Genomic DNA, 19,407 nt, shown 5'->3' with positions numbered 1-19,407 from the left:
ATGGACAGTGTGCGTTAGCTCAGGGGTGATGGAGAGCCAGCTCCAGCAGCAGGGTCTGGCTCTGGCAGGGGGCTCTCTGGGAATCAGGTGGTGCACGCTGACAGCTTGGGTAACTGCCACATCATGGCTGTAGCCTTCAGCCCCTTTCTCTCTCGTAATTATATTTGTCACATCACATCGTAAAATGAGTTATTAGGTCTTTGTTGCTGAAATTGGCTTCCCAGGTAATCGGGGCAGGTCTCTGGAACAGAAATAATAACTGGGTTTAGCTCTCTCTGCACCGTAGGTGTGTTCCAGGGCTTTGGAACTGTGAGTTGGGTCCCACTGCTGTAGGTTGAGTCTCACCTGCAGTGTCTGAGCTCCTTGACTGTGTGAGAGGTCCCATGTGGTGGGAGGGGAATGGTGGCTCCTTAGGGGCTGCAAAGGCTCCAGGAATGTGGATATGGTTGGCTGCTGTAGTTGATTGTTGAGTGGAAAAAGTATATCAGCCCCTGGTCCTGCTCCCTGGCAGGAATGGGATGTGTTTTGAGACAAGAGTGGTGGGACTTGGGTGAGGGCAAAAGGCTGAAGTGGAATCACAGAATCATTTGGGTTGGAAAAGCCCTCAGAGATCGAGTCCAGTCATTCCCCCAGCACTGCCAAAGCCACCACTGACCCATGTCCCCACATGCCACATCCACATGGCTGTTAAATGCCTGCAGGGGTGGGGACTCCACCACTGCCCTGGGCAGCCTGTTCCAATGTTTGACAGCCCTTTCCATGAAGAATTTTTCCCCAATATCTAACCTGACCTTCCCCTTGCACAACTTGAGGCTGTTTCCCTCTGTCCTGTCCCTTGTTCCCTGGGAGCAGAGCCTGACCCCCAGCTGGCTCCACTCTTCTGTCAAGGAAGAGAAGGTCCCCCCTGAGCCTTCTTTTCCCCAGGCTGAGCCCCCCCAGCTCCCTCAGCTGCTCCTGGGGCTCCAGACTCTTCCCCAGCTCCAATCCCTTCCCTGGACGTGCTCCAGCCCCTCCATGACCTTCTTGGACTGAACATGGCCCAGGGTTTCCTAACCCAGGTTTCGCTAATCCTCCTTGATTTTTTTCCCTGTCCCTTTTATTTCCATGGCCCACTGCACTTGTTTTGCTGACCAGTGCTGTGTACTAGCTGGTGCTCTGTTTTTCCTGGATCCCACAGCCCAAAGTCTCTCTGGAATGTTCCTCTGGCTATTTGCGTTGCAGTACTTCAGCTCCCTGCTTTTACAGGGTGCTCTGGGATAAATTCCTCATCCAACAGATAGAATAGTCTGACAAACAATAAACTCTTCCCCCTGCATCTGTCTATCTTGAGTGCCTGGTTAGAGGACTCCCCAAACCCCACAAAATTAGCAGAGATCATAGTGCTTATTGTTACTGGCCTACAGAATGATCTCAATATTAAAATTTTGTTTAAAAGTAGTACAGAAATTAGAGTGTTTTCAATTTTTTTTCAATCAATATGTACAGGAAAAAGTAATTTTAGACACAGTGCGGGTTTTTTCCAAATTTCCCCAGTGACTCAGTGAGCACCAGCACGAGGTGGTTCTGTCTCTGCATCTGTCCTGAGTGTGAATGTTTGTGTCCATTGACCCCTGTGAAGGGCAGGGGGGGCACAGGTGTCTCTTTCAGATTTCACCCTCTGCATCAGTGAGAACATTGGAATTTCCCTGGGCCGCACAGGCTGAGACACTCTGCTCACCCTGCCTGGAAAGGGGGAACCCACTGACACAAGATGCTTCCGTGCCTGTGGGATGCGTGTGGGAGCTTGTCACCGGTGGCTGGATGGGAACTGTAAACATTTGTCTTGGAGAAGCATTTCCGGAAGATCCCCCAGTGCCAGGACTGTGCCCAGGCTCTCCTGCCCGCGGGTCTCGGCTGGCTGCTGCTGCAGCTGGGGCAGGTTTGGGTTATGGAGCAGCTGCAAATGCCGTGCTGTGCTGAGGAACTACAGAATGCTCAGGATCAAAGCCACCCTGCCCAGCTCTACTGTAACTCATTTCTGGCAGTTCTCTGGACACTTCTGCTGGTCATTTCAGGTGATGTTCTTGAAGAATGGACGCATGGACCTCTGTGACCAGGACCTGCATGATCCTCACACCAACCCATCCTCCAGCCCACTGCCATACTGACCAGCTCATCTTTGCAAGAGTTTTAGAAAATGGGTTGCCTCTGCTTAGTCTTTGAGTTAGTTTGAGTCATCTCTTCCAGGAAAATCCTGTGTAACCAGCTGTGGCTGTTACGAAGTGTTGCTCCATAAATACCAGCTGCTCCTAGCAGGCAGTCCAGCCCAAGTGTCTTGTACCAGGACTCTTGTTACATCTGCATTAATGTTAGATACTGAATGTTTTAGAAAGTGTTACATTTTGCTGCTTTATCAGAAAGTAATGCTTGATTTTTCATAAAGGCCAGTACAATCTTCATGGAAAAATTCCCAAAACAGGGGATGGTGTACAGCTGTGCCTGTGGTCCGAGGTATCCTGGTGTCTAACAGTTGGAGTGAGTTTGGATGTGTGGTGTGATCCCTAATGCCACATCCCTTCTGAGTCCTTGTTCTCCGAATGCCCTGAATGTGAGTTCTGCTTCGCTGCTTCCTTTCCAAAAACTGGAGCAGCAGAACTTCATTCCCAGAGAGCCACGAAGCTGCTCCTTTAGCTGTAGTCACCAGCCTTGGTCTCATCCAGACAGTGCTACAGGAGCAGGAACTGGCTCGCGGGTCCGTGCCTTGGTTAAAAATGTAACCAACTCCCTGGGCTGTCCTGAGCCCTGTCTGTCGGAATGCACTGCCCTGACCCACGGGGAGATGCTGCCCATGAGGCTGGTCCCTGGGGAAGAGGCCCTGGAGCCAGGCGCGGGAGGCACACGGATGTGAAGTGCATGCTGAGTGTGTGATTTCCAGCGTTCAGTGCCCACATTGTTGGATAAGAGGATTAGAAAACACCACATAAAGTGGCCTTGCAGGGGGCTGCTTTGTACCTGCTCCGGGCCTTGTCTGGCAAACCCCGATTTCACAGCAGAGCCCATTCAGAGCCCGCACCGAGATTGTTCACGTGCATTGGCCTTTTTACGAGCCAAGGGGTCACAGTTTCACATTCACTTAATTCCCAAAGCACTGATATTTTTCTTTTGGGATCGGGGCTGGTGGGGACATGGAGGCTTTTTGAGTCTGAACTCAGTTTGCATTTAAAGCGGGAGATCTGGGGTGGATTGGGAAAGGGTTGGGTTCGCCTTCTCTGCTTTGCAGCGGGTTGAAGAGCTCAGGTGTGATTTCCCAATCCTTAACTCTCCCAAGTTTCAAGATTGCAAGTGGAAACCATTTGTCTGGAGTTTATGGACACGAATCCAGGCTTGGCAGGTCCACTTGCAGAGGTGTAATGAGAAACTCGAGTTCAGGGGAAACATCTTTGGATCTCACTGGTCAAAGAGGGAATTTCCCAGATGAGATCCCAGGTCCATGCTGCTGTTGGAATGTGCTCATTCCTCCTGTCCCCATCCTGGTGTGGAGTGGCTGAGCTGGACACTGAGGGGATTGCTTGAGCTTCTTCATTTTGCCTTCTCAGAAGTTGGTGTTTTGAGGAATGGGTTTGGCTCTCCCTAGTTCTGCATGCAAGAACTTTAGGAATAAAGACCAAAACCAGGATGCTTTTTGGGATGGTAGGGAATTAATTGAAATAAAAATAATTTATGCTTCAGAACTCTGACTAAAGGTTTTTAACATGGAGTAGCTGTGGTTGTTGCATGTACCCACAGCCTCCCATGGCTGATGGAGTTTTTGTCCCCATGCTCTGTCCACAGGGACACGTGTGACAATCGCATGACCTGCTCCACCAGCTCTGCCTCCAGCCTGGACACCAGTGCCCAGTTCCAGGAGAACAATGGGCAAATGCAGAGCACCAGATGGGATGAACAGCAGAAGGTATTTGCCCTCGAGCAGGTGTGTGGTGTCTTCAGAGTTGACCTGGGACAAATGAGATCACTTCGCCTTTTCTTCAGGTACTGGGTCCTTGTGTGTGAGCCGTGTGTGAGCCATGTGTGAGCTGCGTGAGCCATGTGTGAGCTGTGTGAGCCGTGTGTGAGCCGTGTGTGAGCCGTATGTGAGCCGTGTGTGAGCCGTATGTGAGCCGTATGTGAGCCGTGTGTGAGCTGTGTGTGAGCTGTGTGAGCTGTGTGAGCCGTGTGTGAGCCGTGTGTGAGCCGTATGTGAGCCGTGTGTGAGCTGTGTGTGAGCTGTGTGAGCTGTGTGAGCCGTGTGTGAGCCGTGTGTGAGCCGTATGTGAGCCGTGTGTGAGCTGTGTGTGAGCTGTGTGAGCTGTGTGAGCCGTGTGTGAGCCGTGTGTGAGCCGTATGTGAGCCGTGTGTGAGCTGTGTGTGAGCTGTGTGAGCTGTGTGAGCCGTGTGTGAGCCGTGTGTGAGCCGTATGTGAGCCGTGTGTGAGCTGTGTGTGAGCTGTGTGAGCTGTGTGAGCCGTGTGTGAGCCGTGTGTGAGCCGTATGTGAGCCGTGTGTGAGCTGTGTGTGAGCTGTGTGAGCTGTGTGAGCCGTGTGTGAGCCGTGTGTGAGCCGTATGTGAGCCGTGTGTGAGCTGTGTGTGAGCTGTGTGAGCTGTGTGAGCCGTGTGTGAGCCGTGTGTGAGCCGTATGTGAGCCGTGTGTGAGCTGTGTGTGAGCTGTGTGAGCTGTGTGAGCCGTGTGTGAGCCGTGTGTGAGCCGTATGTGAGCCGTGTGTGAGCTGTGTGTGAGCTGTGTGAGCTGTGTGAGCCGTGTGTGAGCCGTGTGTGAGCCGTATGTGAGCCGTGTGTGAGCTGTGTGTGAGCTGTGTGAGCTGTGTGAGCCGTGTGTGAGCCGTGTGTGAGCCGTATGTGAGCCGTGTGTGAGCTGTGTGTGAGCTGTGTGAGCTGTGTGAGCCGTGTGTGAGCCGTGTGTGAGCCGTATGTGAGCCGTGTGTGAGCTGTGTGTGAGCTGTGTGAGCTGTGTGAGCCGTGTGTGAGCCGTGTGTGAGCCGTATGTGAGCCGTGTGTGAGCTGTGTGTGAGCTGTGTGAGCTGTGTGAGCCGTGTGTGAGCCGTGTGTGAGCCGTATGTGAGCCGTGTGTGAGCTGTGTGTGAGCTGTGTGAGCTGTGTGAGCCGTGTGTGAGCCGTGTGTGAGCCGTATGTGAGCCGTGTGTGAGCTGTGTGTGAGCTGTGTGAGCTGTGTGAGCCGTGTGTGAGCCGTGTGTGAGCCGTATGTGAGCCGTGTGTGAGCTGTGTGTGAGCTGTGTGAGCTGTGTGAGCCGTGTGTGAGCCGTGTGTGAGCCGTATGTGAGCCGTGTGTGAGCTGTGTGTGAGCTGTGTGAGCTGTGTGAGCCGTGTGTGAGCCGTGTGTGAGCCGTATGTGAGCCGTGTGTGAGCTGTGTGTGAGCTGTGTGAGCTGTGTGAGCCGTGTGTGAGCCGTGTGTGAGCCGTATGTGAGCCGTGTGTGAGCTGTGTGTGAGCTGTGTGAGCTGTGTGAGCCGTGTGTGAGCCGTGTGTGAGCCGTATGTGAGCCGTGTGTGAGCTGTGTGTGAGCTGTGTGAGCTGTGTGAGCCGTGTGTGAGCCGTGTGTGAGCCGTATGTGAGCCGTGTGTGAGCTGTGTGTGAGCTGTGTGAGCTGTGTGAGCCGTGTGTGAGCCGTGTGTGAGCCGTATGTGAGCCGTGTGTGAGCTGTGTGTGAGCTGTGTGAGCTGTGTGAGCCGTGTGTGAGCCGTGTGTGAGCCGTATGTGAGCCGTGTGTGAGCTGTGTGTGAGCTGTGTGAGCTGTGTGAGCCGTGTGTGAGCCGTGTGTGAGCCGTATGTGAGCCGTGTGTGAGCTGTGTGTGAGCTGTGTGAGCTGTGTGAGCCGTGTGTGAGCCGTGTGTGAGCCGTATGTGAGCCGTGTGTGAGCTGTGTGTGAGCTGTGTGAGCTGTGTGAGCCGTGTGTGAGCCGTGTGTGAGCCGTATGTGAGCCGTGTGTGAGCTGTGTGTGAGCTGTGTGAGCTGTGTGAGCGGTGTGTGAGCTGTGTGAGCTGTGTGTGAGCTGTGTGTGAGCCATGTGTGAGCTGTATGATTTCTGGGAGTTGTGCATGCTCTGTGTTGGGGCTCTAGGGGGAGGTGGTTTCTGCAATTTTACCTGGAAGCCTTTCCAGAACAATTGCCTACAGGAAAGTGAGTATCAGCCTTCCCAAGGAGAGCCTCTGAATTACAGTTACAGAGCCGAAAGGATTTTATTTTTAGTGAAGGAAAGGTTGCTCTTAGCTGTCATATCAAAAATGCTTCAAATAACCTGGGGATGTGAAAAACGTCTTTATCTTTGGTACCTTTGCCTGCCCCTCACCAGGCTCCTCTAGAGTCTTGCTGCTCTCACCCTCTTCAGTTATCTTTCAAATTACTACAAAATTTATTTCAAATTATTGCAAAAACATTTTTACTCCCTCTTTTTGCTCTCGCTCCCTGTTTCTTTGGACAAAGCTGTGTGTGAGCAAGTCTGCGCATCCCAAGGAGATGACTTTGTGTACTGCCTTAATGTTTCTGGGACAGACTTCCTGTGGTTTTTTCTCCAGGGAAGACAAATTTTAATTCCTTCATGTGAAGGAAGGGTAAAAATAGTGCTGTTACCAGGCACAAGTGGAGAAAATTGTCACTCTGGCCATGTCATACAATCATAAAATGTCTCAATTGGAAGTGACCCGTAAGGATCATTGAGTCCCAGAGATGTAAAACTGCCTCTGTGCCCTGTTTGAAGGGGCAGCTTGGTTGGTGTTGCACTTTGTCACTTGCTTTGCACTGTCTCTCCCCTGAGGCGCCGTGTCCCTGCTGGTCCCTCGCTGTGCTGGGTGGTCCCTGCAGGTTGTTCTCCGTTGTTCCCACAGTGATGAGGCATGTACCTGTGGGCAGCTGGTGGTGGCGAGCAGGGAGAGCCAGTACAAGATCTTCCATTTTCATCACGGTGGCCTGGATAAACTGTCTGAGGTGTTTCAGCAATGGAAGTACTGCACAGAGACCCATCTCAAGGACCAGGTACCTGAGCGAGGCTCTTGGTGTTTCACACTTGGGTTGGTGCACTGGAGAAATGAGGCTTTGAGTTCATGTCACCAGGCCAGGCAGGAAGCTGCCAGGTGCTGGATGTTTAGGATGGAAGTGCAAGCCAGACTCAAGGTCTCTCTTGGACTTGTCTGTCTCCACACATTCCTATTCTACCTGTGGAATATGGGGGAAGATCATCCAGAAGACTTACTTAGGTAGTGATTTTGCTAGACCTGACAGGTCGGCACTGTCCTTTAGGGACAGAAGGTGTCTGGAAATCTGCAGAGATAGGTTGGAAATTGTGTCAGAGCCTTTCATCCATCTTGTGACGTGTAACATTGTGTTTGGAGAATGTTTTGACAAGGCATCTTGCCATATTTTGTTCAGTCTACATACAAATGTGATAAGAGCTCTTTAATTATCTGTTTAAGATATTGTATGTGCTTATTAGAAACAGTGATTTTTAAATTTCCATCCTTCCCACAGAGCCCCCCGCTGCTTTTCTTATTACAGTCGCATGGGCTCACTTTTTGCATTGAGCAACCTTTGATTTTTAAATTAAATGTCAGCTGCAGCCTTGCACTGGGATCCTGAGTGCCCTCAGAGAGCCTGGCAGCGCAGTTCCCCGCTCTCCTAACAGCAATCCCTTTGTATATGGCCAATCATATGTAATTTATTGCAGGCATTCCTAAAGCTTTGCTGTAAGCAGCATTAATTCAGTTTCAGGTCAGGGATAAGATTGGAGGAGGAATGGAAACTAATTTTTTTTTAAGATGAAGCTGTTTTGTGGTGGATTTTAATTATTCAAATCACTCTTGTTATTGTAATGGTTGGAATTTAAAAAAAAACCAACAAAACAAAACCTCCCCAAGTGCAGCTCCTCAGTGCTTAATCCTACACGAACCATGCAGAGGTTTCCCTGCTCTGGGCTTCACACTCTGCTGCTCTCCCTGGCTCCTGCTGCAGTTGTGGTTTGTTTTCCCCCATTCAGCAGCTTGCAGATGAGAAAACCTGCATGCAGTTCTCCATCCGCCGCCCCAAGCTGCCCTCCTCAGAGACCCACCCCGAGGAGAACTCGTACAGGCGCCTCGACGTGTCTGCCTGGCTGCACCACCTCAACGAGGCCGGGCAGGTGGAAGAAGAGTACAAGCTGAGGAAGGTGAGGGGCTTTCCTCTGCTCATTCCTGTGCAGAGCTTGAGTCCCCAGGGGGAACTGCAGGAGTTTGCCTTCCTGCCAGGGGCAAGAGCTGGGCATTTGGGAGGATGGAGACTGGTGAGTGAAGCCCTGGCTGGACATCTTGCTGTGGGACTGGAATCTGCTCAGGTAGGAGTGCATTCCAGCAGATTCCCACCTGGGCATGTCCTGTATCACCTGCTCTAGGTGACCCTGCCTTGGCAAGGGAGGTTGGACTGGATATCTCTAGAGGTCCCTTCCAACCCTAACAATTCTGTGATTCTGTGATGGTGGAGCATTTCCCTGACCAAGGAGCTGTCCCACTTCTGCTGCCATTTGAAATCAATAAACCGAAGTGCCCAGTGCCTGCTGTGTTTGCAGAATGTGTGACCGAGTCACAGAGAACACTGGAGCTTGCTGAAAGAACTGAGATGGTTGAAATAGCTGAGATTGTATGAACCGAGATTGCTGTATAAACTGAGATTGCTGTATGAAATAACAGGGCTGAGGGGAGCACTGGGCCCAGGCCCTGAGAGGGAAGTTTGCAGTGCAGTGCAGTCTCCAGGATTTGGGATTAAGCCGTGACATGAGAACGACACGTTAATCATAGAGCCTCTCCGGGGGTGGTTATTGACATTGAAATGAGCCTGATTTGTGTCTGATCTGGGAATAGAGGGCCAGCACTTTCCCTCTAAACATGTGCAAATTGCAGGAGCTTGAATCAAGGCGTCACTTGTCAGGAAAGAACTGCAGAGGCACCAAAGCACAGCAGCAGGCAGTTGCTTGTTGCTGTTTTTGGGAATGCTAAAACTGTACCAGCCATAACTTTTGCTCCTTCTTCCAGGCCATTTTCTTTGGTGGGATTGATATTTCCATCCGTGGGGAGGTGTGGCCCTTTCTGCTGCACTACTATAGCTACGAGTCCACTTCTGAAGAGAGAGAGGCACTGAGGCTGCAGAAGAGGAAAGAATACTTTGAGATCCAGGAGAAAAGGTAACAGACCATCATCATCCTCCCCTGCTCATCTTCCTTGGGCCAGACCTCGCAGTGACACGTCAGTCTCTGCATCCTTTGCATCAGGAGAGTAGAGAAGAGAAGTGGGAGGGATGGTGAAGGAGGCATGTTGGGCACTGCTGACCTCCTGAGGCTCTGGGGCTAATGCCATGGAGCTCAAACATTACCTTCCCTGGGCTCTTGAAACAGGCTCGTCAGTACCACGCAGGGGAGCGCCTCACAGGCAAGGCTCGGGTTAGAACACTGAAGGAGAAATAGGGATCTTATATTTCTTTATAAATAAAATGTACATAAAAATAAGGGATGAGAAGGGTTATGTACTTCCAGAAGGTTGATAATGCAAGAATTGGGTGTTGTTAAATGGAGGTGGGTACATTGAAGCTGGAGAGGGATGGTACTGTTAATCAGGAGACAGTCAAACCAGAGTGCTGAGTTCTGGTGTGCTGAGTTCCAAGGAGCAGTGGAGAGCAGAGCCTGATGCTTCTGAAGTGCTCATTGCAGCAAACACGTTGTGTCATCCCATTTATAACCCAGGAGGCTCCTTCCAGTAATCCCTTGGGACAGGCAGTCCGCTGTTCTGGACAGACCTGCTGGTCTGTTTTTCGGGTGCTGAGGAAACTCAGTACACGAATAGCTTTTCTCTGCAAACTAAGACTGAAATGAGGCTTTTTGTTCATTGTGGCAATCACATTCCTCTCTTGGCAACCCTGTGCTGTTGCTGCACGGTTTCCAGGTTGTCCATGACTCCGGATGAGCAGAAGGATTTCTGGCGCCAGGTGCAGTTCACAGTGGACAAGGATGTTGTGAGGACCGACCGCAGCAACCAGTTCTTCCGAGGGGAGGACAACCCAAATGTGGAGACCATGAGGTGAAGTGTCTGATTCCGGTGTCCTAAAAACCATGTCCTGCTCAATATAGAGACAACTTGATCAGCTCCCAGCCCAGGCTGCCTGGGAGTGCTGCACAGCACCCACCATGCCTCTGGAACCAAGGGATGCAACAGCGAGGCCTTCCCCCAGTGCTCCCACTGCTGCTGTAGCCGTTCCCTTCTCGATCCTATAACCCTGCTCCCATCCCAGAGCTTCTCTGCACACACAGGCACAGCAAAGGTGCTGTGGTAGGGCTGTAGGCAGGTGGTTGGGTCTGTGGTTCTCTTGATGGGGTAGAGGACAAGCACACCAGAGTCTGCTCCGTGAGAGTGTGACCTGTAGAGGCGTGACCTCAAAAGAGTTGGGTTTCATCCAGCAGTATGGCTTGGAGCTTTATGGATGTGTTGGGCATCATCTCTCCTTTCCCACGGGCCCTTCATTTCTGTCCTCTTAATCTTTTTAAAGTCTCATTTTCTGTTTATATTTTGCTGTCTGTGAATGCCAGACCTTTTCCTGAAGTTTATGCCACAGGACTGGAGTTTGCAGCAGGGCTTCCCTGTCTGTTATAGCACCTCACATGAGGCTCTGTGTCTTTGTCCCTGAGATGATGCTGTCACCTGCCCTCACCTGTCCCACCTCTCTGTTTCTGTCTCTGCTCCAGGAGGATCTTACTGAACTATGCAGTATTTAACCCAACCATTGGATACTCCCAGGGCATGTCTGACCTGGTTGCCCCACTCCTGGCAGAGGTCCTGGATGAGTCGGATACTTTCTGGTGCTTCGTTGGATTGATGCAGAACACGATCTTCATCAGCTCTCCCCGGGACGAGGACATGGAGAAGCAGCTGGTGAGGCTGTGTGCTGGGCAGCCTTCAGCCCTGTCAAGGCTTCTTCTCTCCCCAGTTCCCTGGGCTGGGGCATTCCAGCATGCCAAGTCACACTCCAAAGCCCCTACATCCTTGGGGTGATCCTTGGGATTGTTATGTGCAGGGCCGGGAGCTGGACTTTGATGATCCTTTGTGGGTCAGTTCCAACTCAGGATATTCTAGGATTCTGTGATTCTATTGAAATACCTGGTGGATAGAATTGATCCTGGGTGATTGAGGCACTCCAGAGGCCATTATATCCATCTTTCTTGTGAAATGGCAGCTGAGGGAGAAGAGCTCTCCAGCTCTCCAGCTCTGGCTGCGCAGAGTGCTGAGGGGAGCCCAAGGTAGGGCCTCAGCTCAGGTTGTCCTTTGCAGCTGTACCTGCGTGAGCTGCTGCGGCTGATGCACCCCCGCTTCCACCAGCACCTGTGTGCCCTGGGAGAGGATGGGCTGCAGATGCTCTTCTGTCACCGCTGGATCCTGCTCTGCTTCAAGCGGGAGTTCCCGGAGGCCGAGGCGCTGCGCATGTGGGAGGCGTGCTGGGCTCACTACCAGGTGAGGCAGCTGCCACGGGCACGGCGCGTCCTGGCTGAGTCCTCGCCCCTCAGTACTGAAGATTTCCAGAAAGGCTCTTAGCAGCAAAGTAGCCAAAAGAAGTTGGGTCTGTGGCTATGGCAGAGGTTTATCTATGTAGCAGGAGGATGGAGCCCTGCTTGCCTCTCCTCCTTGGGGGTGTCCGGGCTTCACAAGGAGGTGTATCAGAAAATGCTGAACACCCACTTCTGAAGTTCAGGCTTCTCTTACACAGCTGGGAAATGCCTTCCCAGAAATCTGCTCTGTGGTGCAAGCACTGGTGCAGACCTTGCTGCCGTTGTGAAGGGAAGAGGCTTTGGCTCAGCTGTGGTTCAGAAGTCACCAGTAACTCACGTTCTCACCACTGGGCAGAACTGAAGGGAGCAAAATCTCTCACCAAGGACCCGTTTGCGGAGGGTGGGAGGTGAAGGCAGAGCTCTGCCTCCACCTGCTGTACAGCAGCCCCTCTGTTCCCATTGCAGACAGACTATTTCCACCTCTTTATCTGCGTGGCCATCGTGGTGATTTACGGGGACGACGTCATTGAGCAGCAGCTGGCCACTGACCAGATGCTGCTGCATTTCGGCAACCTGGCCATGCACATGAACGGGGAGCTCGTACTCAGGAAGGTAAATGCCCAGGTGCCCGTGTGGGACAAGGTCCAGAGATGAGTTAGAGTGTTGAGAAAACCAGGGACTGCTGCTTCAGCTTGGCATCTCCTGTATCCTTGTGGCTGGGTGGGATGCTGCTGTTTGCCTGGAAACAAGATTTGCAGCAGGAGGAGGTATTTGTTGAGTGCTTGGGAGGTGACAGTGTGGTTGGGATAACCCTTGTTTGGATAACCTGCTCAGGGAAATGGAGATAGAGCTGTTGGGGCCATGTTGGTTCCCTCTTGGCTGGGAGGGACTGGGGCCATGGGATGAGCTGTGGTGTGTGGCAGCCCCTGTGCCCTGCCACTGTCCCCAGTGCCCCGGGTAACCCTCAGCTGTTTGGCTGGACGTGCCTTTGCTGAGGCGCAGGTAGCCAAGCAGGAGGATTGGGTGGGGGGCCACCTCAGCTCTCCGTGTTGGTCTCCTGGTGAGGAGTGAACGTTTTTCCCCTCTCTCCCCCTAGGCCAGGAGTCTGCTCTATCAGTTCCACCTGCTCCCCCGCATCCCCTGCAGCCTGCACGACCTCTGCAAGCTGTGTGGGACAGGCATGTGGGACAGTGGCTTCATCCCCGCTGTGGAGTGCTCTGGCCACCACCCGGAGTCCGAGAGCTGCCCATACGGGGGGCTGGTGGAAGTGTCTTCTCCTAAACCAGGAAGTGAAGGCAAGAAAGGCCTGAAAACACGGGATGTCTTTGCCTTCCGAAAATAGCTGGGAGGAACAGGGTGCGACAGCGGAAGGGAAGGGCAGGAAGGATGTGCATAGGAAAAAACGTTGAAGAAAAAAATGGAGGAATAGCTTGTCAAGACTCCTGAGAAGACTGAAAGGTACGGAATGGAAGAGGAATTAAATTGCTCTGTAGGGGAAGTTCCATTGCACGGGTGGTGGAACCTGAGAGAGAGGCGTCGACCCAGGAACCGTATTTGGATTTGATTTTGTTAGAAACAAGCTTTTCTAGGTTTTAACAAGGACTTTTTATTCTGCCTCTGGGACTGGACTGGTTAGCGACCAGAACTTTCTTACTTGCTGGTGAGAAACGAGAACACTCTGGGGAGCCAAGGCTACCCAGCAGTGTTGGTGGGCAGGTGGCAGGAGCAGAGCCAAGGCCACTGTCCCCTCACCCAGAGCACACCACGCACTCTCCGCTTCAACCAAAACGTGCAGCTTCTGGCTTCTTTCTAAAGCCATAAAAGCCATTTTAGTTATAATCTGCCAAAAATAAAACTGCAGACCGTTGGGATTGCAGGAAAGGTGTCTGCTTTGTCAGCAAGGAAGGACTGGTGACCTCAAAGTCTTGTCTCTGGCCTTTTCTGGTTTTATAGGATACTGGCTGGCATGATTTTTTTCCATTTTTATAGAAAATGGACAGCCCCACATCTCAAAGCACTGCTGCTCTGAGTCAGGGTATTTCACAGGCACCGCCCAAAGTTTCCTTCTTCATGAGATACTGCGAAGCAGTTCTTCCCTGGGACGTAGGTGAGGCCCTGGCACAGGGTGCCCAGAGAAGCTGTGGTTGCCCCTGGGTCCCTGGAAGTGTCCCAGGCCAGGCTGGACGGGGCTTAGAGCAACCTGGCCTAGTGGAAGGTGTCCTGCCCATGGCAGGGGTTGGAATGAGATGAGCTTTAAGGTCCCTTCCAACCCAAACCATTCTGTGATTCTCTCACATTACAGCAAAGCTGTTTCTTTATGCTGACAACTGCAGACTTTAATACTTTAGTCTGCTGTTTCCAGTATGTTTCCCATTGTGTTTCCTTTGGCTCTCCTCAATTACTGAATATTCACTGTCCTTGCCTGTCACTGCCACAGCCTGTGGCACATACACTCCGTGTGGGTTTTAGGCTCTTCAGTCAGTGCCAGTGCCCCCCGTTCCACATCCCAAAGTGAAAATGAAACTTGCTTTGTTGCAGTCGTTTTTGATGAGCTCTGTCTGATAAAGGTTTCCCTTGGGGTGTTTTTGAAAGGGCAGCATTTCTCTCCTTGTCTGCTGTAAATTTTGCCAGCCAGAAGTGGAGCTGGGGCCTCGAGCCCTCTTGCCAAAGGTTCTTACCAAATTCCATGGCCTCCAAAGGCGTGTCCTGAGCCAGCGTTTGTGCCAAACAGAGCCAGGGGAGCAGTTTCCTTGTGGGGGTGGAAAAGGAGCTGAGGTGGCAGTGGGCTGTGCCTCCCTGCATCCCTCTGCAGCCTTCCCTGGCTGTCCTGCTCCCTCTCACTCCCTCCACGCTGCTTCCCACAGAGCTGCCCTAGGCAGGCTCACTTCCCAGCTCTGCCTCTCAGGAATGTTTGTGTGGAACTACCGTGTCCTCGGGCAGTGCTGGGTGGGTTCCTGCACTTGACAAGCACATTTCTCTCAAAATCCTTCTGCAAAGCCTTACCCACAGCCTGTCCTGGAGCCTCTGGGAAGGGGGGCGGGAGCTCGGATGCTCTGTGTGAACCAGCACCAGCCAAGAGCACGCAGTGTTCCTGAATGGAAGAAGCCTTGACCCACTGAAGGCAACATGCCAAGGGCTGGCTGTTGAGTGGCAGGAGGACAGTTCAGCTCCCAATTTGTGTGCCTTTAATCCAGAGGACGAAAACTTTCTCCTGGATGAGAGCAGTGGGGAAACCCACTCAGAATGGCACAGCTCTGAGCTGGCCCGGCTGCGGCAGCTCCGAGGCTGCAGGTGTGAGCTGGGGTTTGGCAGGGGACACCTCGTGTAAGGGCTGGGGCTGCTTTGCTCTGGGACGGGGAGTTCATCAAGATTTATGATGTTTCAGTGATAATAAAAGTTTGTGTGAGGCTTTTGTGTGTCCATTGCTGTGCGGGCTGGGGACAGCACTTGGGCAGACACCATTCATTCCCCAGCTTGACCCGCCCGTTTTGCAGCCACTCAGAGACGTGCTGAGTGCGGGGCCTGCACTGCTGTCCCCAGGCTCTGCTGATGGCAGCCCGAGGACCTGTGGCAGCACTCGATGGCTCCATCCAGATGGAAGCTCCAAGTGGCAGTGGCTGAATTCAGGTCAGAAAAACCACCCGGCAGAAAATGCCAGAAGCATCTTCCTGCAGAGCCAGTCGGTGGCGTGGGGACAGGTGCCAGCTCCCCAGGGGGACAGCAGGAGCCAGATACTGCCTTCTGCCACCTGCCAGCCCCACGTGGGACGGGCATCGCTGTGAGGCCTTGGCAGCACCGTGGCTGCTCCTGGTGCCGGGGCAGCCGGAGCCTCCCAGGAGCCGCGAGCTGTGGGCAGCCCTGCCAGGACTGGGCATGGGGGCAGCCCCTGCGGGGCTCACGGGGTGCTGGGCACAGGGGAACAGCCCCTCCTCATCTCCCCACTCCTGCAGTGGGCTGGGAGGCACCAGCAAACCCCTCCCAGAAGAGCCAGAGCTGGTTTTGCTGCAGCACTCGTTCCCAGCCAGTAAAAGACAATAGGAAGAGATGAAGTAGATAATTTGGAGTGTTATTTTTCCACTATTAAAATGTCATTCAGCAATGTGGAAATCACTCAGGATTCGTTTAGTTAAAGACTCTGCACTGCAGCTTTCCAGCATGTGGAGTAAGCTGGGTTCTGTTTGAAGCAGGGCTCAGCTCTGGGTGTGCATCACTGGGACCAATTGCCTCCCTTGGCCACTCTGCCATGCCTGGTGTGCCCTGAGTGTCGCTCTGCCAGCAAGAGACTTCAGGTGTCTGTCCCTGTGCTCCCCACTGGAGCTCCCCATGCCCCTGGCACACTCTGACCCCACTTTGCCACAGTCAGGGACACAAAGGCGTGGAGCTGGTCCCCAGATGCTCCCAAGGACCAGCAGCACTCACGTCCCAGTGACCCGATTCCAGTCTCAGCCTGTCCATTAGCTTGTGATGCCATTATTTAACTCACACTGGAGATCCACAACCGTCTGAGCTTGTCGGGGGGGGCAGATGGGATCTGTGAAGCCAACCGGAGCCCTCTGGCAGTGCCTGGGATAGTGCTGGAAGCAACCTTGGGATTTTCCTGCAGTGAAAGATGGCAACGAGTCACACACTGGACAGGGCAGTGTATTTCCAAGGTCCTTCTGGCCTGTCCCCAAGATTTTCCTTTGTGACACTCTTTGCCATCTGAAAAAAAAAAAACCAAGAAACAAAAAAGAAGCCAAGCTTCGGTCCCTACAGAGGAGGAAAGAGGATCCTAGGGACAGTGACCCTCACGTGGCGTCTTCTCGGTCGCCGCCCTGAGCGTTGCATTAGCGGCAGCTGAACAGCCAAAAATAGCCCCTCGCGAAGGTAAATAGTCAGTGTAAGCCTCTTTAGCCTCAGCCTTGAGCTGACACATCCTCCTGCCTCCCGCTGCCGGGGGGAAGGCGAGCAGGGCGGAACGAAAACGGAGCCCTCTGTCCCTGGTAACGCTACGCTCTGTAATCCCGGTGGGAACCCGATCCTGCGCCTGGAACCCTGAGGAGAGGGGAACAGAGCAGCCTGACACCTCGAGAGGGAGACTGGGCTGGTCCCAGGACACCTGGGCACGGGGGGAGAGGGGAGAGGTGCCACGCGGTGTCCCGAGGCTGGGAGGGGGCGCGGAACGGGGTCAATGGGTCAGCTTCGTTTGTCCTTGGCACTGAGCACTGACCACACAGGTCTGGCCAAACCGCCCCCTGGAGTTTGCTGCACTGGGGAAATTGTCACCTGGGAGTGGGGCAGGGGCAGGTGAGGGGCTTGGTGCCAACGTCCCAGGGCTGGGTGTGTTTGGATGTGGCTCTTTGGCTGTTTTGTCAAGGGACGCTGCCTGTCAAATGAAAAATTACAGCTCGCAAGAACAAAGAGACTCACCTGCCTAAAAAGAATTTCAAACCCAACGTAGCCTGTCCTCCTAGGCTGGCTGATTAATCCCCGGGTCGCTCCGCTTGGGCCATAAAAATAGACCAGTCCGGCCGGCTGGAGCTCACGGGCACATCCTGCCCCGGGCACAGCCCAGCCCTGCCCGAGCGCGGCGCCCCGGGCTCTGCACGCCCTTTATTTGGCTCATTTGAACACAAACACAGCTCGCAATGTGGTTTCACGGCACCTGGAAGAGCAGCAGAGGCTGGGGCAGCTCCGGCAGAGCCCAGCAGGAGCTGTGCCAGCAGTGCCGGCTCGGACTCGCCGTGGGGCTGCCGGGGCTCTGCAGCGAGGAGCGGCCAGGCTGGCGCTGCCCATCCAGAGCCAGCGGAGCGCGGGTGGGGAAAGCCCTGCTGCAGCAGCACGTGGCTCAGCCCCACACCCAGTCCTTCCCAAAACCACAGGAGTGAGCACGGACACGGCTCAGGCATCCCAGCAAAGGGAAGCCAGACTTTGAGTGGTGCTCCTTGCCGACGGTGAGGGATTCTTTGGCAGCCTTCCAGTGCCCCAGTACACCAGGTCCCTCTGAATTCAGCAAGTTCAGGCCCTGCCAAAGCTCCTGCTCCATGTGGCAAAGCAGCAGCAGGAGAAGTAGCAGCCCAAGGACTCTTCCTGGGATTTTTGATTTTGTTTGGCTTGGGTTTGTCTTTCAGAAACCACAAACAAGTTCAGCTTCTTCTGTCTGCAGCCGGGGCTTGACTAACCTTGGCGGTGGCAGAGGCGGCAGGGAGGTGCTGAGGGATGGGCATCTGCCAGAGTCCTCTCTGCTCTCCAGAGGTTTCTGCAGGAGAGACACGGGGGCTGCCACAGAGCCCAGGGACCTGGCAAACACCCCGGCACAGCGATCCTGACGCCTGCATGACCCCGAGCCCTCAGCACTGGGCAGAGCCTGTGCTGTGGATGAAGGCAGAGAGCCCTTTGGTGCTGCTCGTGCTGGGGAGCAAAGGCACCTGCCAGGAGGGCTGCCTGGCCCAAATCGGCTCCAGAAGCTGGGTCCTGGTTTCAGGAACCCAATTTCCACATATCGCAGGTGAGGGTAGGCAGTGAAAAACTTCCAGCCATGACTGAAAACCCTGGACACAGCCCAAACACCAGCTGGCCTTCAGGCCCTCTGCCAAGGTGATAAAACTGCCCCATGCCGATGCCGACAGCAGCAGGAGCACTGGGAAAACGCTGCCGCCCCTCCCCAGGGATCGGGAACAGCGGAGACAGCACAGTCCGGGCTCTGGAGCAGCCCTATGCTGCGACAGCACCCACCCCGGCCGGGATGCAGCGTGGCCAGGACGGGCTGGGAAAGGAAAGGGTGCGGGAGAGCCGGGGCACCGAACAGGGTGCAGAGCTGGGGGACGCTGCGTCCCCTCCCGCAGGTGTGTGGGGACAGGGCAGGTGTGGCTGCCACAGCCGGAGGGCCACAGCCACCCTGGCATAAGCTCCAAGGAGCCCGTGCTCAGGGTGGCAGGAAAGGGTTAAGGAGCTGCCGGAGCGGGAATGAGAGCAGGGAATTCAGCTGCTGACGCAGGTAGGATCTGCCGGCGCATCCCCGTGCAGACACAGCAGCGTCACTCTCAGCTCCTGAGCTGCTTCAGAGCGCTCTGGGAGCGGGGAGTGGGCGTCCGAGCCAGCCCCACGCAGGGAGCAGACCGGGGCCCCCCTGGGCTGTCACCCCCCATGGCACTGCCCGGGCCACCCCGGGATGCCCACCCCTGTCCTTGCTGCCACGAACACGGCCTGACCCAGCCCTTCTCCAGCAAACTGCAGCTGGAAGGACGCTCCGTGCTCCAGGATGGTCACAGGCATCACGGAGCTCTGGGGCAGAGCCGGGCCGGAGCCCTGCCAGGAGAGGGGCACTGTGGAGCAGTCATGAAGGGTCCACACGTGCCAACCTCTCTGGTCCGGAAAAATTGCTTGTCAGCTTTTGGGTCATAAAAAGACTCAGAACAAGCGGGGCTGGAACAGGTGACACAGGAAGAAACAGACAACTGAGACTCAGAGAGGGACAGACAGAGCCCTGCGGAAAGCGAGGGACAGAGAGGACACAGCCCCCAGGTCTGCGCAAATGGCTGGAGCAAGACCTGACCTTGCCAGAGCTGGGATGGTTCTCAAGAGTCCTTGGGATGGGGAGGTTCCCCTGACAAAGGACCATTTCCTACACAGGTGCATCAGTGCTGGCATCTGGGTTCTGCCACATCGTCCCTGCCGGAGCCAGGGAAGTGGCCGGTGTGGGGCCATGGATCCAGTGTGGGGCCGTGGATCTGGGGTGGGGCCGTGGATCCGGTGTGGGGCCGTGGATCTGGGGTGGGGCTGTGGATCTGGGGTGGGGCTGTGGATCCAGTGTGGGGCCATGGATCTGGGGTGGGGCTGTGGATCCAGTGGGGGGCTGGGGATCCGGTGTGGGGCCGGTGAGA

General features: G+C 54.3%; 1 protein-coding gene across 3 annotated transcripts in view; it reads left to right on the top strand.

The window, feature by feature from the left end:
• Positions 1-13,421, top strand: part of TBC1D16 (TBC1 domain family member 16) — a 30,924-nt gene extending 17,503 nt beyond the window's left edge. For 2 of the 3 annotated variants that reach the window (XM_017730210.1, XM_008631057.2), the window contains 9 exons: positions 3,811-4,008; positions 6,876-7,023; positions 8,021-8,188; positions 9,048-9,196; positions 9,951-10,085; positions 10,748-10,934; positions 11,331-11,510; positions 12,011-12,157; positions 12,642-13,421. In XM_017730210.1, the coding sequence (XP_017585699.1) occupies positions 3,811-4,008; positions 6,876-7,023; positions 8,021-8,188; positions 9,048-9,196; positions 9,951-10,085; positions 10,748-10,934; positions 11,331-11,510; positions 12,011-12,157; positions 12,642-12,887 (1,558 nt within the window). In that variant the 3' untranslated portion in view covers positions 12,888-13,421. The remainder of the gene's footprint in view (positions 1-3,810; positions 4,009-6,875; positions 7,024-8,020; positions 8,189-9,047; positions 9,197-9,950; positions 10,086-10,747; positions 10,935-11,330; positions 11,511-12,010; positions 12,158-12,641) is intronic. The other variant, XM_017730202.1, reaches the window with a different exon arrangement.
• The last annotated feature ends 5,986 nt before the right edge of the window (positions 13,422-19,407 follow it).

This window comes from Corvus brachyrhynchos, unplaced genomic scaffold, assembly GCF_000691975.1.
Source record: "Corvus brachyrhynchos isolate BGI_N302 unplaced genomic scaffold, ASM69197v1 scaffold340, whole genome shotgun sequence".
Lineage (NCBI taxonomy): Eukaryota > Metazoa > Chordata > Aves > Passeriformes > Corvidae > Corvus > Corvus brachyrhynchos.
This window is presented reverse-complemented; position numbering and strand designations above follow the sequence as displayed.